General features: G+C 37.4%; 2 protein-coding genes across 2 annotated transcripts in view; one reads left to right on the top strand and one right to left on the bottom strand.

The window, feature by feature from the left end:
* dbi (diazepam binding inhibitor (GABA receptor modulator, acyl-CoA binding protein)) overlaps positions 1–25,215 on the top strand; it is a 279,016-nt gene that overhangs the window by 157,406 nt on the left and 96,395 nt on the right. The gene's annotated exons all lie outside the window — the stretch shown is intronic.
* c1ql2 (complement component 1, q subcomponent-like 2) lies at positions 17,892–21,113 on the bottom strand. Its single transcript, XM_051906720.1, is given in 3 exon segments — positions 17,892–19,225; positions 20,285–20,677; positions 20,679–21,113. Coding segments are annotated over 3 exon segments (750 nt in total). The 5' UTR covers positions 20,856–21,113; the 3' UTR covers positions 17,892–19,045.

Genomic DNA, 25,215 nt, shown 5'->3' on the forward strand with positions numbered 1-25,215 from the left:
AAGTAACAGATAATTAAATACATGTAAATGTGAAATCTATATCATAAATCTCTATTAGATATTGTGTTAAATGTCATATTTTTGGGGGGAGGTCCATAAATACCCCAATAGCAATTAAATGCGGTTGAATATTCTTGTCATTTTCTACATTTACACTTCAATCTCCAGTGAAGCTATCAGCACGTTCCTAGCATCATCAGCGATGCCATCCAGAGCTCTCTTAAGCATTTTTGAGACCGTCAGATAAGACATTCCTCCTGCCACCAAATTGCCATTCACAAGTTTGCCTGCCCATTCAGTCTGAATGGTTAATGTAAAACAAATTTGGCTTGCTGTCCTCGAAGGAGGCTCAGCTCGAGCTCCGAGTTAAACCCCCCTATAACAGTACTGCATAGAGGGAGAATAAGAAAAATAGAGGAGGAGATGGGGAGGAGGAGGGATACTGGAAGAATCGTCACTGGGATGACGCAGTGACTGCTGCTTATATACGCTCGTAATGATGACTGACAGGACTGAATGTTTGGTCTCCTCCCAAACCTATGTTTGGAACTACATTTCACAAGTTTGCCTGCCCATTCAGTCTGAATGGTCAATGGCAAAACAAACTTGGTTTGCTGTCCTCGAAGGAGGCTCGAACCCGAGGCTCGGCTCGAGCTCAAAGTTAAACCCCCAAAAAGATATTTACAAGGACAGCAAGCTGGGCAGTCAACAAAGAGTAGTTCAGCAATATAAGTACAGAAGACTTAAAGAATTTAATCCCTCTCCCCCCCAAAGATGAGCAGAATATTTTTTTGCTGTTGCCGTATTGGGGGAAAAATAAGGCAGCTTGTGTGGTGAATGCCCTGTGAGAGCTAAAAAAGAAAACGAAAGGCTCCTGCAGGAACAGAGAGAGAAATCACTGCTGGGGTAGTGAAGGGATACTTTTCTGTCCCTACAGATGGTTAGCTGGAGAACTGCTTCGAGAGTGGAGGCTGAAAATCGCTGCTGCGGCAGTGAGAAATAAGTTTAGAGAGCAGTGGGGGAGATATCATTCCTGTGGTAGATAGAAATAAAGTTTTAGTCTGAAAGCTGATGTGAGCGGTGGCCGAAATCACTGCTGCGGCAGTGGGAAATAAAGTTTTTTGGTCTGAAGGGTGTTGCGAGATCAGTGGTCGAAATCACTGCTGCGGCAGTGGGGAATAAAGTTTGATCTGAAAAGTGTTGCGAGAGCGGTGGCCGAAATCACTGCTGTGGCAGTGGGGAATAAAGATTAATCTGAAAGCGGTTGCAAGAGCACAGGCCAAAATACCTGCTGTGGTAGTAAAATTCAATTCAATTCATATTTATTTGTATAGCGCTTTTCACAATACGTATTGTTTCATAGCAGCTTCACAGAAATTCATGTATCTACATTACAATTTAGTGTGGTCTGTTATCAGAGGTCACTGTTCCCAAGTAATGTATTTCAGAAATGTACATATACAAATCACAGTTATCTAAAAATGTATTAATTTACACCAGAAACAATGGGCTCCTTTAATTATTATAAGCTGTGAAAAATTATTACAATATATGGAAAATTTAACATTGGTGTTTGCCAAAAGATTATTTTTAACGAGGGGAGAAATCACTGCTGCGGCAGTGAGAAATAAAAGTCTAACTGGAGAGCCTGAAGGGAAACCCATGCCAGGTAGTCTTGCACCACTTGAAAGGAGATAGGCTGAGGGAGCTTTTAGGGTGGAGGTGGAAATCCTGCAATTGCAGAGGAAAGGAGGAGAGCAGGTGGAGTTGTTGATTCATGCGGTACAGGTACGCAGCAACTACATCGTTGAATGAGTAATCGATGAGCTTGAGTATGTGTAACGGGTTTGAACTGAAGTCTGATTGGAAAGTGTTTTGGAACAATGTTTCAAAAGAGTTGGGAGTATTATTGTTGTTGACGAAGAGGGGATCAGCAGGAAATTAAATATTTGAAACTTCTGTGGGCTAAAAATAAGGAAACGGACTGGTTAGGTTGGAGGGCTATCGGTAAATTAACAATGAAAATTGAATGGCTGCTCATTAACTGATCTGTTTTGCTATGCTTGATATTGTGGATGGTGTCGCTGTAGACGATGGAGATTCAATGACAGAGTCTTTAATGACAACACGCAGGAGATCAATACACATAGCACGACAGAGACGTAAAACATTGACGAGAACCGACAGAGACTGAGGGAGAACACCGGGAATATATACATCTCAGACAAAAGGGGCAAACAAGGCTAATTAACAAGGGACAGCTGGGACTAATAAACTCAAATCAGGGTAACTAAGGGAACAAACTAGTGGCGGGAAAACTGAACAAAAGAACATGTGACACAGGGAAACAAACACAGAACACTGACAGCATTGTGGATCGAATTTAGAATTGCAAGTAGATTCGGCGCATCTGAAAAATCTGAAGAACGTGAGGATGAATAGAGTGTTGATTGTTCTGCTGATGTTTTCTTAGTGATTTCCTGCAGGGGAGGAATAAGCATTTGCTTAATACTTTACGAGTGACAAACGAGAATCTAAAAGGCTGGGTTCAGATATTTGAATTTGCGGGCTATTAATAGCGGGAGCTCTGTTGGCAAAAATTATATTGTAGAAAAAAATGGAGATGATTGAGAAGATTTTTTATTGGAACATTAGAGTAGAGTGTTTATAGGATCCAAGTAGAGTGGCACTGGGGTGCATGACGAGCTTGCATGTGGAGCCAATGTCCTAAATTTCTGAAAGGCAGAATTTGGGCAATTGATTTTTATATTCTGCTATACGTTCTGTTTTATTTATAAACTAATCACTAGTGGAAGACCGGATTAGACATCTGAGGAATGGCATTAGTTCGGAGGAACTCGACATGTTGATGCAATAGACTGCACTGGAGTTGTTGCAAATAGAAGAGAATGCTTTAGAGGCCCATTGTTTCCTCCACAGGGTAGTGGCCGTGAAAAGTGGAGGGAGAAAGCTCTGCTGCGGCAGTTAAGTAGCACGGTTTAATCAAAAAGCTGCATACGTTACGGTAATGTAACAGGTGAGATATAAGGTAATGATGATACAGGCCAGTTCAAGTATATTTCTTCACAGCATTAGATGTTGTAGTGTTGCTGTCGGTCGTGTTTGTTATAAATGAACGCACTGGTGGTGTAGATTTGGCATTATGAAGATAGCTTTTTAGATTCCAATCATGAACTTTTGTAGCATCATAGCATGCAGCCAGTTTGTAGCGCAGATGCGGTTTGCTTAGCCCGGACTAAGCAATCCATCTTTAGAAATAGAACGATGTGGTAGCACTGATTTTCATTATGCTATTTTTGTATATACAGTTTAAAAGGGGAGATTCACAAATTATTATTATAATTAGTCACATTTATTTTGGATTGTTTTCCTTGAATCATGTTTATTTATTGAACAAAGCAATAGTGACATCAGCATGGAAATATTCACACAGTGGTTTAACATCAACAAATATCATCTTGTGGACTTAACACGAAATAAACACTCTTGCAATTTGGTTGTGGCTGGCACATGTATGTCATAAATGAACAATTTGTAGAGATCTGTCAGAAGCATCAACCATGATGATTAAGATTTGTACAAGAATCATCTGATGACCAAACCAGTTGGAATTAGCAAATAGCAAAAAGCCAGGAGAGTGATTTGAATTCACGATTAACATTTTAGTGAAATGTACCTGTAGCTGAAAGTAAACCGTACTTAGACCACCAGCCGAGATGCTATCAGTTCTCTTTTAGAAGGATCTGAGATCTTTGGAATGCTCAACATATGGGCCAAAAAGTCCAGCGAACCATGCTTAGGCTCCTGAAAATGAGAACAAGCAGAAGTTCCAAACTGGTGTTGTGGGTCAGGGTTGGTACTAGGGCAGCTGTAAAGAGGGTGTAAGATGGCATTTGAGTTGATGTAGGTAGTGGATAGCTAGTGAAGGGTAGAGCAGAGGCAGGCACTGTTTGCGGAGGCAGCCTCTCACTAGGTTCAGTGTTACTGAAAGGAAAGTTATAGGAAGAAAGGAGAAGCCAGAACATCTCCTTGTTGCGGAGGCAGCCTCACACTAAGGGCCACTCCAGAGATGGCTGGGAAGAATGCAGGAGGAAAATAGGAGCAGAGATGGATGTGTTTGGCCGAGGCTAAGTAACTCATCAGTGGGTAGGAGTGAAGACTCGGTCAAGGAAATTCTGGCAGCCATATTTGCGACATCGCCACACAGCTATTTTGGACACCTAAGAAGAAGTCCTATATATTTGAATGAGGAAAATCCTGAAATTGCAAAAACTGCATGCATATTTTAATAACATGATTCAATTCAGCAACAAATCTGATATAAACTATCCCAAAAACATTGTTTCTTATGCTGAATGTTAAAAAGCTTATACCAAAAGGCTGGATGAGCCAATGAGCAAATGCAGTTCATGCGTCTCAGAACACTGTCTTTTGGTATCGCAACCGGAGCTAGGCAGCTGCAGTGACAAAGACTTTACAAATTGGTTCTTATTCCTATGCCTTTGCAATTTCTACAATTCATAAGTAATGAGTGCACCATCTTTGTATACCTAAAAGAATCATTGCCACCTGTTTGAACAGGCAAAAGAGGGGGGTGTCATTTTAAGACTTAGTCTTAGCTTTACAGTGAATATAGAGAAAGACCAACTTTTTAACAACAGCTTTTACATTTGCTGATGTATAAGAAATGCTCATATTTTCATGGCATGAAAAGAAAAACAATTACCATTTTACTTGAAAATGTGATCTGTAAACATCATACTCAACAGATGGTCTTGTTGGTTATGTCTAGTTTGAGAAGATCTTAACTAGCAGAATAGAAGAAGCATAGTTGTTTTAGTAGGAGAAATCTACACCGAGGTTTTGTAGATAAATGCCACATACGCAAATGTAAACAATGTACATGTTAGGCTTTGCGCCACGTTTTAGTTCGTAAATTCACTAAACATTAGTTAAGCACAGTAATTCATCGTATATATTTTAGGGCAGTTGATCTTGATTCAAACGAGCCTGTGCACAATATTACGCGACGCATAGACTTACGGGATCTGATCGCGTTGCAAAGATGATGCAGTGTTGAAAACGTGTTTTTGAAAAACATTGTCTAGTCCACTGATGAAGAGTAATTAGAAGGTGAAGTGAAATTACTTAGAGTTAACGAAAGCTATTATGAGCTTTGTAATGTTTGGAGCGGATGTCATAACAGTTCATTCATAAAAAAACTTAGATCTTTACCTTCGTGCTGTGTGTGGAAATACAACCCGGAAGACAGAACGCAACGAGTGGCCCGTGAGGTCTATCATTGCTTTACCGTTTAGGCATGAAATAATTAAAATCATCAGGTTAAAATGCTTGGAAGAGACAGGGAGCGCAAGGAGCGACGGATCAATTGGCCCGTTTGCGAATCAAGGAAAAAGAGAGCTGGGATTTTGTTCATCTTTCGTGGAAATTGGAAGTTCGCTGCAGCAAATCACTTGACTGGATGAAAGCAGCTGAGCTGGGGTGCGCTGACGCCTAGCCGAGGGCGGGAGGAGTGGGTTTTAATGGCCGCCTGAACAAATTTGCAGGAGGACGCCAAGGATGACATGCTCAAATTCCCTTATTGTGTGCAGAAGGGGAACCAGAGGTAGAGGATCCTGGTGTAACTTGAAAACGGAAGAGTATTCTGCAGAACACTCTTTGTTGAAGGTAAAATGTTGCTAGAACTCGTCGGGTTGGGACATGCATTCAAACGACGGGGTGGGACCAAATGCTGGAAGAATTGTCGCTGGGATGACACAGTGACTGCTGCTTATGTACGCTTGTAATGATGATTGACAGGACTGAATGTTTAGACTCCTCCTGAACCTACGTTTGGAACTACATATAATGGGAATGAAGCTCACAAGTAACTCAACAGCATCTTCTGATACAAGAAGAGAAGCAGCACTCTGCAAGGTTAATATTGAACTTGTGTTTATCCCTTGATGCAGAGGAGACTTCATCAGACTCTTCAATTCCTCTACAGCTTTCCCAGATCTTACACAGATGTTCTGCAGGGATGGATCATCCAGACCAAACACACTGTAGTACTTTCTCAGTATCAACCGTCCCATCACTAGTGATAGGTTGACACCTGTGCAATAAGTCCATTTGTGAAATTTCCTCACTACTAAATATTCCATGATCAACTGTTAGTGGTATCATAAAGTGGAAGCAATTGGGAACGACAGCAACTCAGCCACAAAGTGGTAGGCCAAAATGTATCATTCTATGAACCGTTCTGAAGCAATGATGATGAAAAAAAAATAAAAAAAAATAAAAAAAAATAGCATTTAAACAACCAGTTCAAGAAACTCATCGGCTTTGAAGTCTGGTGTTCCAATGCCAGGAAGATCCCACACTTTCACTTTTTTTTGTATTTTAGGTGAAGGTAAAATTCAGTCTTCACAGTGGTTTCTACTGGGCCAGTTTTAGCAGAGCCTTCGTCTTCATCCTCTAAACCCTTGAATGCATTGACAAATGTGGATTTTCCAGAACCCGACTCTCTCGTCACACCGATGTTAAGTTCTTCCTGATCTTGCTTCTCAAGGTAATCTTTAATCATGTTTATTGCTGATGGGAGATCCTGAGTAGATATGAATGTTTTAAGATCTTCCAGGTACCTCTGAGTCATTTCACCACACTCTTCAAATGTAGCCATCTAAAATAGAATCGCGTCAACTGTTTTATAAAAAAAAAAAAAAACAATTGTAAAATTATAAAACATTATTGATTTCTTTGTCTTTGCATCATCCAAGGATGCAAAACAGGCAGTGTACAATACATGTAATGAGCTATAAAAGCTTACAAATAACCAAACAATAAAAACAGAAAATCATATTTTTTGTTCAATTACCTTTTCATGTGAATATTGCCCTGCCCACTTTAACAAAACTCCAACAATATTAGTGTAAACAATTTTTTGGCTCTGTCACCCTGTTCAAGTTTGCATACTGTGAGCTGTTATCACAAGCCTTGTTCCTATGTGAAATGATTCACACAGCATTACTTTCAGCTTTATATTTGGTATCAAGTACAGTCATCTGTAAATATTTTATTTTCTCTGGGTTTTTTTCATTGATTTTCTTGAAGTGACTCACATGCGCACAGAAATTTTTTTGCGTGCCCGTGCATTACAATTTCTAGTTTTATATATACTATAACCTATTTCCTGGCAGTGTGTCACTGCCATCTTACTATGAAGAAAACGAGAGCATGGATGCACAGTAATTAATGGAGATCTGTTAGCTTCAAATTTTTCTTAGGGTAGTAGTTACAACAACTTCCTGTTTTGTGGCATTAATCGCATACATCATCACTTAGCCAAGTGTTGCATGATTTAACGTGTTTCTAGCATGTTTGGTACTTCATGGCATATTGAAATGTGATTCAGGAAGTGAATTACAGTGTAAAGCATGCTATTTCTTGTTGCCAACAGGTGGCGCTATGACTAACTGAATATTTGCATGTAGATATCTTCAGACCAGGACTCTTATTAAACATGTGAAGTTTGGGGCAGAAGGGATATTATATGCCTGACTTCCTGTTTCATGGCGAAACATCAGACTTTGTCAGGCCGCCACAGGACACGCCCTTCAGCGAAAACTCAAGATCTTTGCAATTTAACATCACTAAGGCCTTAAAATTAGACTGACCAAATATATTGTTGATCTGGTTAAACATAGCACAGAGGGTGCTTAATTGAAATTTTGTAGGTGGCGCTATAGAGCCATTTTGCCACACCTAATTCTGAAACCCACTGAAAACCACTTCTGGCATGTGTGCAAAGTTTCATGAGTTTTCGAGCACATTTAGGCCTTCAAAAATGCAATTAATTTCGGAGAAGAAGAACTGACTGAGCAATTATACAATTACAATTACAATAGGGTCCTCATACCGTTGGTGCTCGGGCCCTAATAAACTCTGAAGATTACAAAATAAACCAACAACACAAACTGCTAAAAGTGAAAAAAAAAATAAGTTCAGCAACACAGATAAAGCCAACAAGAATCAAGAAACTCCACAGCATAATCTATTCATGGTGCACTGCATGCTGGGTACCTTCATAGTAGATATGCATTGTAGAAATGCAGTTTGATACAGTTTGCTTAAAGTCACTTTTTTGTTTTCCAACACTGTTAACTCACTGTAAAACCAAGGTTTTTTTTTTTTTTTTTTTTAAACAGTACAATAAAAACTTGACTAAAATTGGCAATAAAGTCCTACTGTGGAAGTAATGCAATTATTAACTGGGAAAACTGTATCAGATTTCCTCTATTCAGGGATGAATGTATTTGGAAGATACCAGATATAACAGCTAGAGGTGTGTGTGTGTGTGTGTGTGTGTGTGTGTGCGCGTCTCTTTAGCATGCGTTAGAGGGGAGTGCTTGCCCTTTAACCTCTGATTGGCTGAGGCGTGTGGCGCATTAGAGAGAAAGGTATAATGAGTGATGGACAGCACGTGTATGTGTGTTGGACTGCATTACAAGTGTCTTCAGCTTAGGTTACTACATAAATCTTAAAAACACAGCAAATGAAAGGTCACTAGAAGCTCTTTTCCCATGATACCCTTAAAATGTACCATGGATTTACTGTAGTATTATTTTCTGTGGAATTAGTATTTTGCTGGAAATATAAGGGAATATGTTTTTATTTTTGTTAAAGCATGATAATTGTTCTTATAGTTTCTAAATGTACTTGAACTGCTTTTAATAAGGACCCATTTTAATAGGTTTAATTTCTTACACCTCAGTTAAATGTGTACAAGGACACTTTACTCTTCAAAGAAATGGAACATTTTAATACTCATGTCTCATGTCTGTGACCTCAAGGGTCTCAAAAAAAAAAAAAAAACAACAAAAAAAACATGCTTAACACTGAAGAATCAGATTATGAAAAAAAAATAAAAATAATCAATGTAATGACATGAAAAATGTTGCATTACTCATATTTGGGGTTGTAGAGACCACTGAAATAAAATATGTTATAAGATATAAAACATAAACAAATGCAATAACTTCTCTGACTGCGATTTCTGCACACTGTAAACAATGGGTTGTTGCTGGGGTCAAACCGTTTATAGAATAGATAGGGTAAGATGGATGGGTTGCTATTATGAATTATCTTAAATTAAAATATTGGCAATTAAACATGTATATATTCATATGCCTGTATAAGTCATAGAATAAATTCACCTTTCAGATAAAATTCTGCTTTGTCTGTCATTGGTTATTCAACTAAATTGTCAAAACAGATAGTTGAATAGTTGATTTAGTATTTTCCATTAAATGACTCTTAAAAAACAAACATTAATAAGAATTATAACAAAAGTCATATATACATTCTGTAAAAGTTTACCCAGGGGTTTTCTTAAAGTATATTTAATGCTATAACAACAAAATTAGCAAATGTTTCTAGGCTATTTCCCTTAATAACACATTGGCTGATGAATCATCATCCTGCACATGCTAGACTTATATTTAAATATGTTACAATTTACAAGTAAATGCACATTATTCTCAGTGGTGTGCAGTGGTGTTTTAAAATGAGGCAACGTCCTCATTTATGTCCCTGTTCAAGCATATTCAAGCATACGGCACTCACGTTGAGCAAAGTTTACAAAAAGTGCTCTAGCTCCGGGACGGATCAGTACGTGGCGGGCGTTGGCTCATGCTCTGTATCTGTGGTGGGCTCAGGCGTCGAACTCAGGATATCTCTCTAACCGTCCACATGCTCTGGAAGAAGCAATCAGTTTGGGTCAGTTCTTCTGTCATGTATATGGTGATAGTAAGTAAACACATCATGCAGAAAATCTAACAATAAGTTCTTTAAATAACTAGGAGAATATACACAGGAGAATACACGGAGAGTAATATACAGTATAAATACACAGGGAAACAAAATGATAGACAGCTGAATGTAATCAGTAACCAAGGAGACTAACTAGGACATAATCTAGACTAAACTGAAGCACAAGAAACAAAACACAGGAATGAAAAGACAACTAAATAAAACATAATCCTGACACCCACAATGACTTCTGGGATTTTTAATGGTTCGATTTTCTCAAGTTTACACTCAATACATCCTCGATATCAAGAACACTTTCATGTGTTCTCAGTACTTGCGTTCTTGAGTATAGGAACCGGACTTTGACGGTTGATGATAACGTAGTACGAGAACACAAGGATGCAAGAATGCTTAAGAAAGTGTTTCCATAGGCAAATGTCTGTCTTTTAGGATACTCCAAACTAAAAATTTCTGGAATTCACGCAGGCTTTTATGGTTTCCAGGAGTGTACTGTGTCATCAATAAGATTCAAGGGGTTTCATTTAAAATGATTCACTGTATTTACCCAGTAATCAGGTCATAAAAAGATTTAATTAAGATATTGATTTGAAATGTGTGTTTTTGTAATTTTAATGATGAGAGTATTTGTCATCTTTCTTTTTTTATTGTATTTGTACTAAATTGTTTTGGTTTGATTTTAATGTTTGCTTTAAAGAGATTTCTGGAACTGACATTAGAAAATTTGTTTTGTTCTTAATTTGTTTATTATATTAGGTAAATATCACATTCATAGATGTTGATGGTCAAAAAAGGCACATTGTACAATTTAAGTTTGAGCTTTCTCAGTATCTTAAAGCATTGGAGGGTGTAAGGAACACCAAGGCAAAAAAGACTACAGACTGTTGTAAAGCCTTGAAATTTTATCCGTTTTATTATCACCTTATTTTGGAATTAGAGATATGGGTTTGATTTCAATACCTCTATGTATATAGTTCTTTGTTTTTGTATTGTTTATTTTCTTTATTTATTTATTTTTTCAATTTATTTGTATTATTTCTACTATCATTATTTATTTATGATATTTATATATCATTATATATTTACTCTTTTTGCTGTTATTGTTATATTTATTTTGTATTTAATTGTGTGATTTGTCACTAAATAAAGCATAAAAACACTCAAGAATACATTTTGAGTAACAGCCAAAATGGCTGTCAGAAATGAAAATGAACCACAACCATTAAACACCTGTTTTTCATTCCACAACATATGAGATCAAAGCTGATGCAAACCGCACTCCATACATTGGATAATCTCCAAATGTGATCCCTAATCCAGTCATTTTCCTTGCCATCATCTTTTTTTATCCTTTTGCATTCTGTACAATAAAGTTTTTAATCAATTTATCCTTCACTGCTGGAGTCCTGACTTTGTTTGCCTATTTTTTTTTTATCAGCCCGGAATTGCCTTGCAAATAGCACTGAGCCCTCTATTGGCCAACTACTTGGTGACAGATATTATGAGTTTATCTATAATAATAATTAATAATTTGTTACATTTATATAGCGCTTTTCTGGGTACTCAAAGCGCTTTACATAAGGAAGGGGGAATCTCCTCAACCACCACCAATGTGCAGCATCCACCTGGATGATGCGACGGCAGCCATATTGCACCAGAGCGCCCACCACACACCAGCTTATTGGTGGAGAGGAGACAGAGACAGATCAATTACTAGTAACGATTACAGCAACTAAGCAGAAAAATCGAAAGCAGAATCAAATCAGCTAAATCTTCATTAATCCAATGGAGCCAGCCAACCATGTGAGGTCAGGTTGTAGTGTTACACCTGAGAATAAACAGGGAGAATGATCACAAGAGATGATGAGTGATGGCATTTACTCGTATTCACATACAGGTTGGTCAAAGTAAATATATATATATATTTCCTTTCTGTTGCGAATATATCAACTTATAACCATACGCAAAAATTTCTCTAAACATTTCTCATTCTTTTCACCATTAGTGAACAAAACATGAATAGCTGCGTACACTCTCACAAAACTCGTAAACAATAGTATGAAACACATAAACGCCTTTTAGCTTTTCCACATGGCGAAAACTATATTCGCATTACGCAACCGTGCGTTGGGCCCAACTACCATGTGCTCCGCGCATAAACACGCACTAACACACTTAGTAAAACTTTTACTTTTTCTACTATTACATACACGTCCTTAACATTCGTACTCGTTTTCTAAATGCATTATAATAACTTTAGTGATCCGTTACCTGAGAATTATCACAAGAGATGATGAGTGATATTTACTTGTATGAGCCAACTCTCGCGATCTCGCCTGATAACGTTCGCCCGTATGGAGAAACGAAATACCGTGTGAGAAAGCGAGACATGAGCAATCGACCTCAGATTAACGGATCTACTCTAAACTTCACTATAATAAAGAATCGATCTCAGACTAACGGCTCTATTATAAACATTACAGAATAAAACAATAAAACAATTAATGATGTTAAACTAAAATTACTTTGTATATTGAACAGAACTATGACTGTATTAACTCTCAATATTAATGTCTGCTAATGTTTGATGAATACTATGAATACCCATTACAGTAGCACTGCAAGATGGTGGTGCCCTTGCTAAGGGTCATTCTACAGAAAAATGTCTTAAAATGTATTTCTTTTTCTAACATTTAAACTTAGACCACATTATTATATTACCCTTTGACTTTATGAATACACATAAATGACAGCTTAATGATTTTTTATTTTTTTGTGCATTTATTTAAAGACCGCATGTACCCATTTTTTTTTGTCACTGGTGTTACCTTACTTCTCTGGCATTTTTAAACATTTTTATGAAATATTATTTCTCAATTTTTTCAGCACATGCAGTCAGAGTTACAGAATAATAATGATAATGCAAAAATAAGGAGATTATGTGTTTTTTTTTTGTTTTAATAAGGTTAGTTAAAAGTGTGATTGAATGATGTTAATTCAATTGCGCAACCATGTATTTGCTGTAACAACGAAAATATTTGAAAAACAGTTATAAACAAGTAATGATGCAATCCTTTAAATCTTAATTCTTGAGTGTAGCAGAATTCAATGAATGTAAAATTATTACCATGTCACATATGACACATTTTATTTAATTACAAAAAACAGTAACACCAGTGACAAAATGAATCACCAGTGACATATACATAGGACCAAAGATCCTTATTCTTCAACTATAATTAAGTAGATGGGACTAAATTTTTACATTTGGTATACAATCAAAGACTTATTATTGACACGTAGTGAAAGCAGTCAGTAAAAGATCATAAACAACATTTAAAAAATGTCTGTAAAATACGCTGTCTGTAAAGTCGCTGCTTCTCAGCTGCACTCAATTTAGCCATTCCTGCCCAAAGGAGGATTAACAATGAGAAAGAAAAGTTAGAATCATGTAATCTTAGTGCTACTTTATGCAAAAAGAACCTAATGAATAGCTTTAAATAAAGTTTATCTATAAACGGGTAACACCAGTGACGGTAAGACCAGTGACAATTTTCATGAAAAATGCATTTTACAAAATGGCTGCTGCAAGGTATCAAACCACATGTTGTCAGTCATGGTATATTCACTAAATTAAGTAATTTAATCCATTTATATTCTAGTTTTTTAAAATTCCCTAACAATAAAGTAGGTCACACCAGTGACTTCAACTAAAAGCTTCATATGAAATTATGATTTTCTAATTAAAATTTCTGATAACTGAAAAGAGATAGTGGACTTTCCATTGGCCTTTCTTCACTGATCTTCAGGAAATAGGAAGAAGGAAGTCAAGTGATGTCATCAGTGTGATTTTTTTATTTCAAAATAAGAGATTTTTGTTAAAGGTAACACCAGTGACACAACACCAGGGGACCACTACATTCATTATATATTTTATAATATTTATTCGGCATTTGTTTTTTGTTTAATGTCATTTACATTATATATTTGATAGTTATGCATACATTATTGTATTTGAAATGGTAGAAAAACCTGTTTCTGAGCTGAAAATAAAGCACTTTCCCTCTGTACATGACTGTGGGGATGAGCACTTCTGTGGTGTTTGGAATTTTTATAATTAATTAAAAAACAAATATTGCCACATTGATGGCTCAAGAAGGTGTAATTGTTTAAATAACATATTGTTTCATATTAAAATATAAAAAAATTGTAATCCTTAAATGTTTTTCAAGTGTAATATTTCTGTAAAGTCTAGGGACAGAAAAGTGGACATTTCTGTAGAATGACCCACAAAAGGTATTTCAAAACATTTTTCTTTTCTTTTAAATGGTTTTATTTAAAATGTTTGTTATATGATTTTGGATAAGAGTGGAAATCCACTGTTATCTACAATACTAGTGAAATTTACAATTTACTAAATAATTGGGTTTTGGTTAAAGGCCCACTGAAGAGTGTTGGAACGCGCAGCATTATTCAATATGTTGACGTAATTTAAACTGAAACAGGAAGACAGGGCGATATATCGAACAGCCCCGCCCCTTTTTTAAATAGCCAGTAGCGTTTTGTTTATGTTACAGCTCGCCAGAGCCATTAGATGCTGTAAAACCTCTGTTTCCTTCTAATCTCTAACCGTTTCTCCTCATAATGTCCTTTATATAGCTTATACAGCATTCTGTGCAGAATTCAAATGGGTCCGATACCTTTTGTGGTCTGTGCCGACTCGTGCATATGATCCGCTCTGTGCTCTAATGTCTCTGATCGGAGCAGACTGCTCGCGTTGCGGCGGTTCGTATGACACTAACGGATTTCATTTGCGTCAAAGAAAAGCATATTTACACGTCTGTCTGAATTGTTCCCTATTCTCTATATAGTGCACTATGTGCCATTCACCATGTAAAAACTAGTAAATGTGTGATCAAATGACCGATTTCAGCCGAGGCTTCACATCTGTAAAGCCCCGGGTATACTTCACTTTCCGCGCATCTTTCAAAGTATACTAAACCACGGATGCGTGCGGATGACCGAGTTCAACACATGGGCAGTGCAATTTTTTCTATACTCTTTACCAGACATCGTGTCATCAACGGGACATTTGCTGGGCAGGATCGGAGAAGAAAAATAGCGCATCCACCATTGCAACATAGTTCAGAAGATACACCAAGAGAACAAGAATCAAAAACGATGGAGAAGCCATGCTTCTGAGTTTACTCGTCTTGTTTTTAAATTGCTCTTTACACACGACTGCACATTGTGCTCAGTACTGTGCATATTGCCACCTAGTGGACTCTTCTGTCCTGCTTGCGCATGCGCAGTTGCACACGCACCGTCCTGCGCAATCTCGAAATTTGGGCTGCACACCCTGACGAAAATTACATCATGCGGACGGTGCACGAACGCGGACGGCCTGAAGTATACCCGGGGCTTAAGAGTGTAGGAGGCGGCGGGACTTCAGATTCTAGAGAGCATTTGATTGGACTGAAGATTTGACGAGAAACTGAAGTGCGATGTGATGTCATGAAAATCCATGATCCATTTTAGCGGAAGTGAGAGACTGTAAGTTTTGAATGCTTATATCTCCTAAATGCAAATTTTGTCATTGTTTTGGAACACACCAGCTTATTCATAACATTAAGGCTAACATATTCATACTAAAAGCTATAGACCTTATTCGCCAGAGAAACAAGTGCGCCGCCATCTTTATAATATTGTCTTTAAACTTCCGTTTTTGCAGGTAGCTCTGTATATTTCTATGGCATCGCTGTCAAAGAATAACTAGCTGGTGAAGTGAATTTACTTGTTGTAGAGTTAACATAAGTTATCATGAGCATTGTATGCTTAAAGCAGATGTCTTAACAAATGTCAGTAGACCGGGAAGATTTTAAAACAAGCAGTTCATTCATAAATACGTAAGGTCACTGTGGAAATACAAATCGGAAGTCAAAAGACAACGAGCGCAGCGCTGAAAAGAGGTGGGGCTAAATAAGGTCTATAAAGCTTAAATTTTGATTTCAGGGGGACTTTAAGGGAAAATAATAATTGTTATTATTATTACACATAGGGGGAGAGTGGGGTAAGATGAGCCAAAAAAAAAGATGACCCACCCACTATGACCATATATTTTGGAACCACCCATCATTTCCGCCAGACTGGGAAAAGGAGAAGCACATGGGAGGAGTGGAAGGCATCCATTTACTTTAAAAACTGTTGGGGTAAATTGAGCCAGAATTTTAACTTAACCCACCATAAGGCACTGAAGTTAAGTTAAATCTCTGAAGTATAAACTGGCATAATTTCAGTGTTATATTATGGTTTAGTTTATCTTTTTTTGTTGTTTTGTTTTTCTGAGTTTATTTGATAGGAACAGTGTACAATTACACCAAATCCTTCTCTGATATGAACCAGAAGATGCTTAATCATATATATCTTTCCACCTGTAGTCCGTAATGACCTAACATGGTTGACATTGCAGAAAAACTACCATGTCAAGAACCTTTTTTGACTAAAATGTATTAGTTTCAGTGACATTTATTCATCCATTCTAATTTAGTTTTTATTTAATTTTACTCAACAAACTCTGTTTAGTCTGAAGGTTACAACTTTGGTGTTCAACATATTGTTTCAGAAATGCAAACAATGAAAGATATTGGAATTTCAACTTCATTTGGTTGGTTTTCATGTTGTTTAAGTTAAATTTAAGAACAGAAATATGACTATTTGTAAAAGGAAATTTGATTATTAAATTAGTTTTTAAAAGAGGTAAATTATCTTCATAATTTCACATGGGTTTGATTCAGATTCAGTTAGACGGTCAGTTTACACCCACCTACTGACTTGGATCAACTTACCTCTAACCTGGGGTAAATTGAACCACAGGAACAATTTTTTAATAAGCCGTATTTTTAGAATCCTTTGTCATAGATGTATTCTGATCATTTAAAAAGTTCATTTGTCTTGAGGACCACATTAGTAAACAAATGGCTCATCTTACCCCACTCTCCCCCTACATCATTATTTACACCACAGAACATGAGGGCTAAACAAACTGGATTCTTCTAAGCAGCTTCTGGCGATGTTTAACAGGAGATGTGTGATTGTGTAGGAGACTCGGTGTGAGGATGAGCAGTTAGGGTTGATGTAGCTGCATAGAGTGTCAGCACAGTGTTTGTCCGTGAGACCTAATGATGAAATAAAGTTGCTGTGACGGAGACGCTTTGAATGATGTCATTACTGGAGTCTGTGTGTGTGTGTGTGTGTGTGTGTTTACAGTGGCCAATGCTCCTGCTGACTTCCTGAGAGCCCTCCAATGCAAAACTGTGTGACAGGTCTGTTACCCAGCTGCTCTAGTGTGTGTGTGTTGTTATATTGTAAAGAGTGTCAGATGAACTGAGAGAAATGAGCAAGGGGAGAGTGAGAAGGAGAGAGAAAAGTGATGTGAGCCCCCTGGCTTATTTTTCTTTCACTCTGTAACTACCAGCTGTGCCTCCTCACACGATCACGAGGATCAGATCGCACTTATACGTCGCACATCCACGGACTAATAAAAGCTTATCAAGGCACATGTTCCTACACAACTCCACAGTGAACACAGATGGGCGACCAGTCAAACACTTCCAATGAATAATCCAAAACAAAACCAGAATTATTCAGGTGTTCTCTGGATTCATTTGAATTCATGGGTTGTGTGAACAGTCATACAATTTGGTTCTTTTGTCAAAGCCAGTAAATCTTTCGGCTCAGACAGAGATGTGTTTTGCACAAACAAATCAAACCAGATTAGCAGAGTGCTAGAAAGACAAGCACCAGAGCATTTAATTGCTGTAATTGTGTGTGTTGGGTAAACATGTATGAAAGATTAGTCTGATATTCAAACCCGTGGCTGTTTATAAACTAAAAAACATGTTTGTGAGAGCAAAACTCTTGTTTTATGTCTCATATTACTGTTCTTCCTAATGCTGCTCATTTTAATGGCAGTGTGTAATCAGGCGTTTATGAGGAGCTCATTATATATAAATGGATGGATTAACAGACGCCTTGCTGTTGTTTAAGGATGTTTATTAACCTTCTCTTTTAAACCAGAACGTAAAACATCTGAATGTACAGGCACCAAATACTCATCAAAAAGCAGCTAAACTCAGTTTTTTTGGTCAATGTGATTTTCTAAATAACAGATGTCCTTTGTTGGAAATGTTGTATTATGTGGACTTTATTTGGTTGATTTGACTAGACATCATGTTCCCCCTCTCTGTCTTTGGCCGTGATGTTTGGCACGCTCAGTGTATTAGCTGTGTTACCGCTGGAGGTCTCAGAAGAACCTGTGTGAGGTCAAACGTCAAGTCCCAGAGTTCACTGCCAAATTACAACACTTCATTAAAACACACACACACAGATTTGTTATTTAAATACAAACTGAAAACACACTGTAATGCTCTAATGCTCAGTCATTTGTAATAGAGCTTAAATTAGGATTTAAAGGGATAATTCAGCCAAATATATATAAAATCCCTTCATTTTTACTCACCCTCATGTTGTTCCAAACCTGCATGACTTTCTTTCTACTGTATACCCAACCCAAACAATGTCGGACCCCATTGGCTTTACTGTATGGGGAGGAAAGCTAGACATTTTACAAAATATCTCTTTTTTGGGTTACACAAAAGAAAGAAATCTGTGTAGGTTTGTAATGCCATGAGATTGAGTGAATGATGACAGGATTTTTAGATAAGCGTTCCCTTTAATAGGAGCTGAAATGCTTAAAACCTGTTTACACTTGTCCAGCTTAAGATATCCAGTATTAGACCAAAATATGCTACATGAATCCAACTTATCTAACACCAGAAATTGCATAAGTCCAGACTAGGGGCTCATAAATGCAGTTATACAGGAAAATCATTCCATTTGAGCAAAAATCACTTGGAGAACTGTACAAATATGCTAATAATCATCTAGATGTGGTATCCTGATCACCATCCTGTGCATGTTTTGCTGCTTAATGTTTCGTTTAACTGGGTATTATAGCCAAACACAAGACATCATTAAACAGAAAGGGACAAATTCAGACAACAAATTCTCACACAGGCGCTGAGTTCAGATGATCCTTATATTCCCAGCGACACTATACAGACAGGAATGGCAATGGAGTGTCGCGCGGAGAGAGGAGATTCACGAACAGTCCGTGTGAAACGAGGCGAGTGGCAGCTCAGTCTGGATACAGAATGAAGCCAGAAAATGTACTGTATTTGTTGTTGTTGCCTCCGTGCGCCTTTCCGCCGTCGAGTTTGACGTAAATCTCGTCGCCAGAGTCCAGGTGCAGCACGACACTGTTGCTCGCGTAGTCGTAGTTCTGATCGGCGTCCTGAGCGATGGCGCTCGCGCGAACCTGTTCAAATAAACGCAGAATGTCATTCAGTGCCGTTGAATTCGCAGCGCTTATGATAGCCTGTAGTTTTGAAATGAATGGATCTTCACTAATAAAAACCTTACATTTCGTTTTAATATTTGTTAACACAGAAAAATAATAGTTTTAGTCACCTGTTAAGTTGCATGTATTAAGAAAGAATTATAGGGTTTATAATAGGCCTAATAATAATTTTAATAGTAGCCTACTTTATGACTGCTAAATTAGCCTATTTCTGTTTTTATAACTGTTATCAGTGTTTATTTTATTACATCATCATTCATGCATTCACTTCCCTGTTTGCAGCAACAACCAATGCTTTTTTTTATTACTATTAATGCATATGCCTGTACGTTGGACTGCTCTTTATTTAGTAATGCATTTTATTGAGCGATGCACAATTGTTGTGGTGTATACCCCAGAGAGACAGTTTAGCCTAATTCAGACTTTTCGCCTCCAGCAGTTAAAAATCAAAGAAAACTGAAACGAAGACAAATTTTATCAGCTTAGACCTGCATGCACTCTTTTCTGCTTATGATGCTTGAAATGACAGAACATGTCTGAATACAGTCACATTCCCAGAGTTCTTCAAATGCACCAGTCGTGCATCTGTTTGATACGCTTATTTCCACACCGCGCGCGCAGTTAGAAGATGCATTTGTATCTGAACAACCGTATATAACTAATTTGAAACTTGCTCAGTGTGAGAATAATTAATTGACTTGAAGTAGCGTCAATAAAGTGATAAATAATGACAACACTTCTTTGTTTTATTTATGTACGATGCTACCGTTCAATTTAGACAACGATAAAGCTGCTAAAGCGATTTATGTTCGCGAGTTTGTACACAGCGCATTGTGTGTAACTTTTGTGTTTACCGAAAAGTAGTTTGAAAACTGCTTCTGTGAAAAAAAAAAAAAAAAAATCTTTAAAGCCCTCGTTTTTTTTTTTTTTTTGAACCCATGTGTGATTCAAGTCTTAATTAGCCTTAATTCGCATCATGTGTTTGCTGTTTTGCTCCTGCAAACGTTGTAGAAATACCTGTCCATTTTTACAGAGGTCTGCCCACATGCTTGTCCCGTCCCCTCCGCGCATCAGCACATGGTAGGTGAAGTAGTAAATCCCCGACACCTGACACGTAAACTTGCCAGTTGTGGGATCATATTGATTTCCGACATTTGTCACTACATCATCAAACCGGAGCACCTCGTAGCCTTCGTGAGGGTTCTTGAGACCCACGTAAAACGCGATCTTGGTGTTCCCTAACGCTGGACCAACATCTCCTGTCTCAGTCCTCGCCGTCCCCGATGTGATGCCGGTAAATCCAGGTCTGCCGGAGTCTCCAGGTGGTCCCCTTGGACCAGGCGGACCAGGTTCGCCAGGTGGACCCCTGGGTCCCGGTTTGCCCGGGCGGCCCGGTTCTCCTCTAGTTCCCTTGAGCGAAAGATGGTGGGATGGCACTGAGATCCTGCATCACCTCCAGCGCCGTGGCGCTCGGTTTAGGGTTGTACGGATCACAGATCATCCGGCAGGTGCCTATCATTTCGTAGTGCGCTGAAACCACAGAGGTTTGGACCAGAAGCGGAATTGCGATAACCAGCGCCACGATCATGACGATGCCCACGACCGCGCCAATTATTCGCTTGCTGTGGAGCACCCGGGAAGCTCGCGCTAAAAAGTCCGGCTCGTTTTTGGAGGAAATGGTGACACGCGAGCTTGAAATTACGACAAGAAAAAAACTCTCTTTCCTTTTAATGTATATGAAATGCACACACTCCCCTCCGTCCCTCCTTCTTGTGACCTCTGGCAGAATAGCACTGTCTGTGCCAGAGTTGTCAGAGAAACTATTGGTTGTGGCACGCGCGCTGGAGCGCGAGATGGAGCGGTGGAGGTTGCGCGCAGAGAGAAGACGCGCTGACTGACGTAGCGACGCTGTTGCAGTTTGGATGAACGATGCTGTGATAATAATCTCTCATCTAAAGCTATAAATAAATATAGAGATGAACCGAGCGTAACAAAACATATGTTCGCGTTCAACAGAATAGGTTTTCAACCCCCTTCTCTCTAAAGGCTTGCAGTAATTAATTGTGATAATTGGCATTCTTAACAAGTTTTAGTTTAGCTCTTGTTTTCATTTCTGAGCAAATATGTGCCTAATTCTTCATATTCATCACATGGTGTCATTTACTTGGCAAAATTAGCCCTAATTAGCACATGCCAACATGTTAGGAGAAGGCACCACATAAGCAACATGTTTTTCATGTAAAAACACTCAAAAAATGGGAACCTAACATCTAAATTAACTGGATGTATTGAAGTCAAACATATTTAATATAAATGAATCAGCAAATACAATAATTTATATCAACAAAAGTAACTTTTATGGCTTAAGTCATGTAGAAATAGATCTTTAAGGTAACAATCACAGGATACCACTTTTAATAATGTACCATGAAATATGAATATGCTGATTGTTCAGTGCCATCGTATCTATTAAAGTATCTTAATATTAGATATATCACTGTAACCATGGTACCAATACAATACCTTTGGAAAACATTAGCGTTATAATAGTAACCTTACTGCATAATGTTTCCTTCAAGAATGCATGGATACAATCTGATGCATCTTTTTTTTTTTTTTACAGTATTTGTTTTGTCATTGAAAATGAATTGATAAATATAATGTAGATTTTGCGTGTTTCTGTTCTTGAAGGTGCAGATGACTAAAATTACAGAGTACATTTCTATGGAAGAACATGAAATGGCAGCTTGCTATTTACTTTTTAACTAAATACAAGTCTTGAACTTGAACTTGAACATTATATTTAACATTCTCTATATGCAATTATAAATATAGATATAACAGATGGAAATGAAAAAGACATCTAATTAGTTTTGACCCACATGGAAGATAGGCCCAATAACACAAAATCTCTTTTAATATAAAAAAAGTAGCTAACTAAATATGAATGTCAGAATCCACTTTATGTGAAATATAAAGCAAAAACACACAAAAAATATTTTGATGCACGTTTAGGGTTTAGCCTAGAGAGAATGTTATTCATGTGTATGTACTGTATGCCTCTCTCCATATGGTGATTTTGTCTTTGCACCATCATTTAGTTGAGGCATTACTGACAAATACAAAAAGTACCAAAAATATCAAGATATAAATATGGAACCTGCAGCAAAATAATAATGCAGTAATGACTCTTGTTTAGAAATAAAGTGATAATTCTGTCAGTGGTACAAGATGACCATGAGCAGGTTGATCAGTGTTTCACAGGTGCATCATCAGAGGATGAGGATTCAGAAGGCACTGAGCTGTTTATCTAAAACTTGTGCCCTCGTACAAGGGTTCTGCCTGAACAACGTGTGAGATGTGACATGTAAGAGGGAGTCCATGCTATTCCTTTTGCTGCTCCGATTTCTTTATTTATGTGTAAAAAGTTCATGTGTGTACATGAATCTGTGTGTGCCAGCATATTCATGGCTGTGTTTGTCTCTTTGTATCATTGTGTGAGTTTGTGTGTGTGTTTTTGTGTTTAAACTTATCTGCTCACTGGGCTGCTGGATGTGGGTCTGACTGCTGTGACTCAGGGTTGCGTGTGTGACAGAGACCACAACCATGAATAAACTGGCACACACACATTCTCTCTCTTCACTCACACACAGCCATGAATATATTAGCCCTCACACACGTCCACTCATAAATAAACCTGTGCTCTCTCTCTCTCTCTCTCTCTCTCTCTCACACACACACACACACACACACACACACACAATCACACACTGACACACACAGACATTTCTGTTCTGTCACCGATCACTCATAGTGCATAGTGTTCAAAGAGGCAGTAGCCTGAAATGTGTTTGTGCGTGCTAGGACTTAAATGATAGAAGGAAAACGGGAGAGTGGGGTAAGATGAGTCAGTGGGTAAATTAGGCCACCCCCTGTACACTCTAAAAAGAAATTACCACAGCTTAAATAAATGCATGGCTGCAACTTGCAAATTAAAATTTCTAATATTGTGAGTAATACATTATTAATTATATTGAAATCAGTTGGAACATCTTGATTTTTTGGAGTGATGATCAACTTAAAAAAATGTGTTTGTGTTACAAATTTTTAATTTTCTCTAACTCAGTGTAGTTTGTTTTTTAATTTCATTAGAAGTTGTTATAACTCAAACAGACTGATGCAAACTGTTTTAATTGCATGGTAATTGCTTGTGTTGCATAATTGTTGTTGAGCCAAAAGTTTTGTTTTCAGAGTGTAGGTAAAATACTATAGAAACTATAAACTATTGACCAAATATTCAGGAAGTTGCCACTATTTCTACTGCTCGCAGTTGAAAGAATCAGATAACTGCTAAATCGTCAGTGTTATGTGGTTGTATTTATCCTCTCCTACGATCTCCTGAGCTTTACTTTGCGGATTTATTAAAGAAAGTTTATATAAATGTAATAGGTGGCGAGGGGGGCCTTTTACCCCACACATGGGGTAAAAGGCACACAGTATTGATACAAATACTTCAAGGGTTAGTTCACCCAAAAATGAAAATTCTGTCATTAATTACTCACCTTCATGCCGTTTTACACCCGTAAGACCTTCGTTGATCTTCGGAACACAAATTAAGATATTTTTGTTTAAATCCGATGGCTCAGTGAGGCCTACATAGGGAGCAATGACATTTCCTCTCTCAAGATCCATAAAAGTACTAAAAACATATTTAAATCAGTTCATGTGAGTAAAGTGGTTCAATATTAATATTATAAAGCGACGAGAATATTTTTGGTGCGCCAAAAAAACAAAATAACGACTTATATAGTGATGGCCGATTTCAAAACACTGCTTCAGGAAGATTCGGAGCGTAATGAATCAGCGTGTCAAATCATGATTCGGATCGCGTGTCAAACCGCCAAACTGCTGAAATCACGTGACTTTGGCGCTCTGAACTGCGGATTCGACACGCTGATTCATTACGCTCCGAATCTTCCTGAAGCAGTGTTTTGAAATCGGCCATCACCAAATAATTCGTTATTTTGTTTTTTTAGGCGCACCAAAAATATTCTCGTCACTTTATAATATTAATATTGAACCACTGTACTCACATGAACTGATTTAAATATGTTTTTAGTACTTTTATGGATCTGGAGAGAGGAAATGTCATTGCTCCCTATGTAGGCCTCACTGAGCCATCGGATTTAAACAAAAATATCTCAATTTGTGTTCCGAAGATCAACGAAGGTCTTACGGGTGTAAAACGGCATGAAGGTGAGTAATTAATGACAGAATTTTCATTTTTGGGTGAACTAACCCTTTCAGCTAAAATAATATGTTTTTAATAATGTCTAGGTTAATACTTGTTCAGAAGAATCACTTTAGCAAAGTTTGTACTATTTAATGTTTATTTTGATAAATAAAAGAATTATATTTTAAAAAACATATTTTTAAAATACAGAAACAAAATTATTTTGCTCTGAAAGCATTGTAGGAGATCCCATAATATTTAATATAGATTTACAGTAGTAACAATAAATTATATTTTATTATATGATATGATTAATATAATAATTATAATATAATTAATCAATATAGATTGTTTTATTATAAATATGGGTATTATCTCTAAGTTGGACACCCAACTTAATATATGATATTTACCATCTGAATCTGACCATGTCATGTCAACAAATGGAAAAGTCAGCCAGCTATTTATTATCATGTTAATTATTGTGTCTTTTGCCCCAACAGCAGGGGCACCTTTTGCCCCAAATACCATACTTTTACATATTCTTCCATTATTGAAAAACTTGAATTACCTTGAACAAAACTGAAAATCATTAAGAAGACCTTTGTCTGAAAATACAAACATTAATTTAACCGATTCTCATTTGCTACTTAAATCAACAACATTTTAAAATATAGCTGCAAGCAGCAAACATGGGGCCAAGCACAAAAAGCAC

This window comes from Ctenopharyngodon idella, chromosome 9 (genome assembly GCF_019924925.1).
Source record: "Ctenopharyngodon idella isolate HZGC_01 chromosome 9, HZGC01, whole genome shotgun sequence".
Lineage (NCBI taxonomy): Eukaryota > Metazoa > Chordata > Actinopteri > Cypriniformes > Xenocyprididae > Ctenopharyngodon > Ctenopharyngodon idella.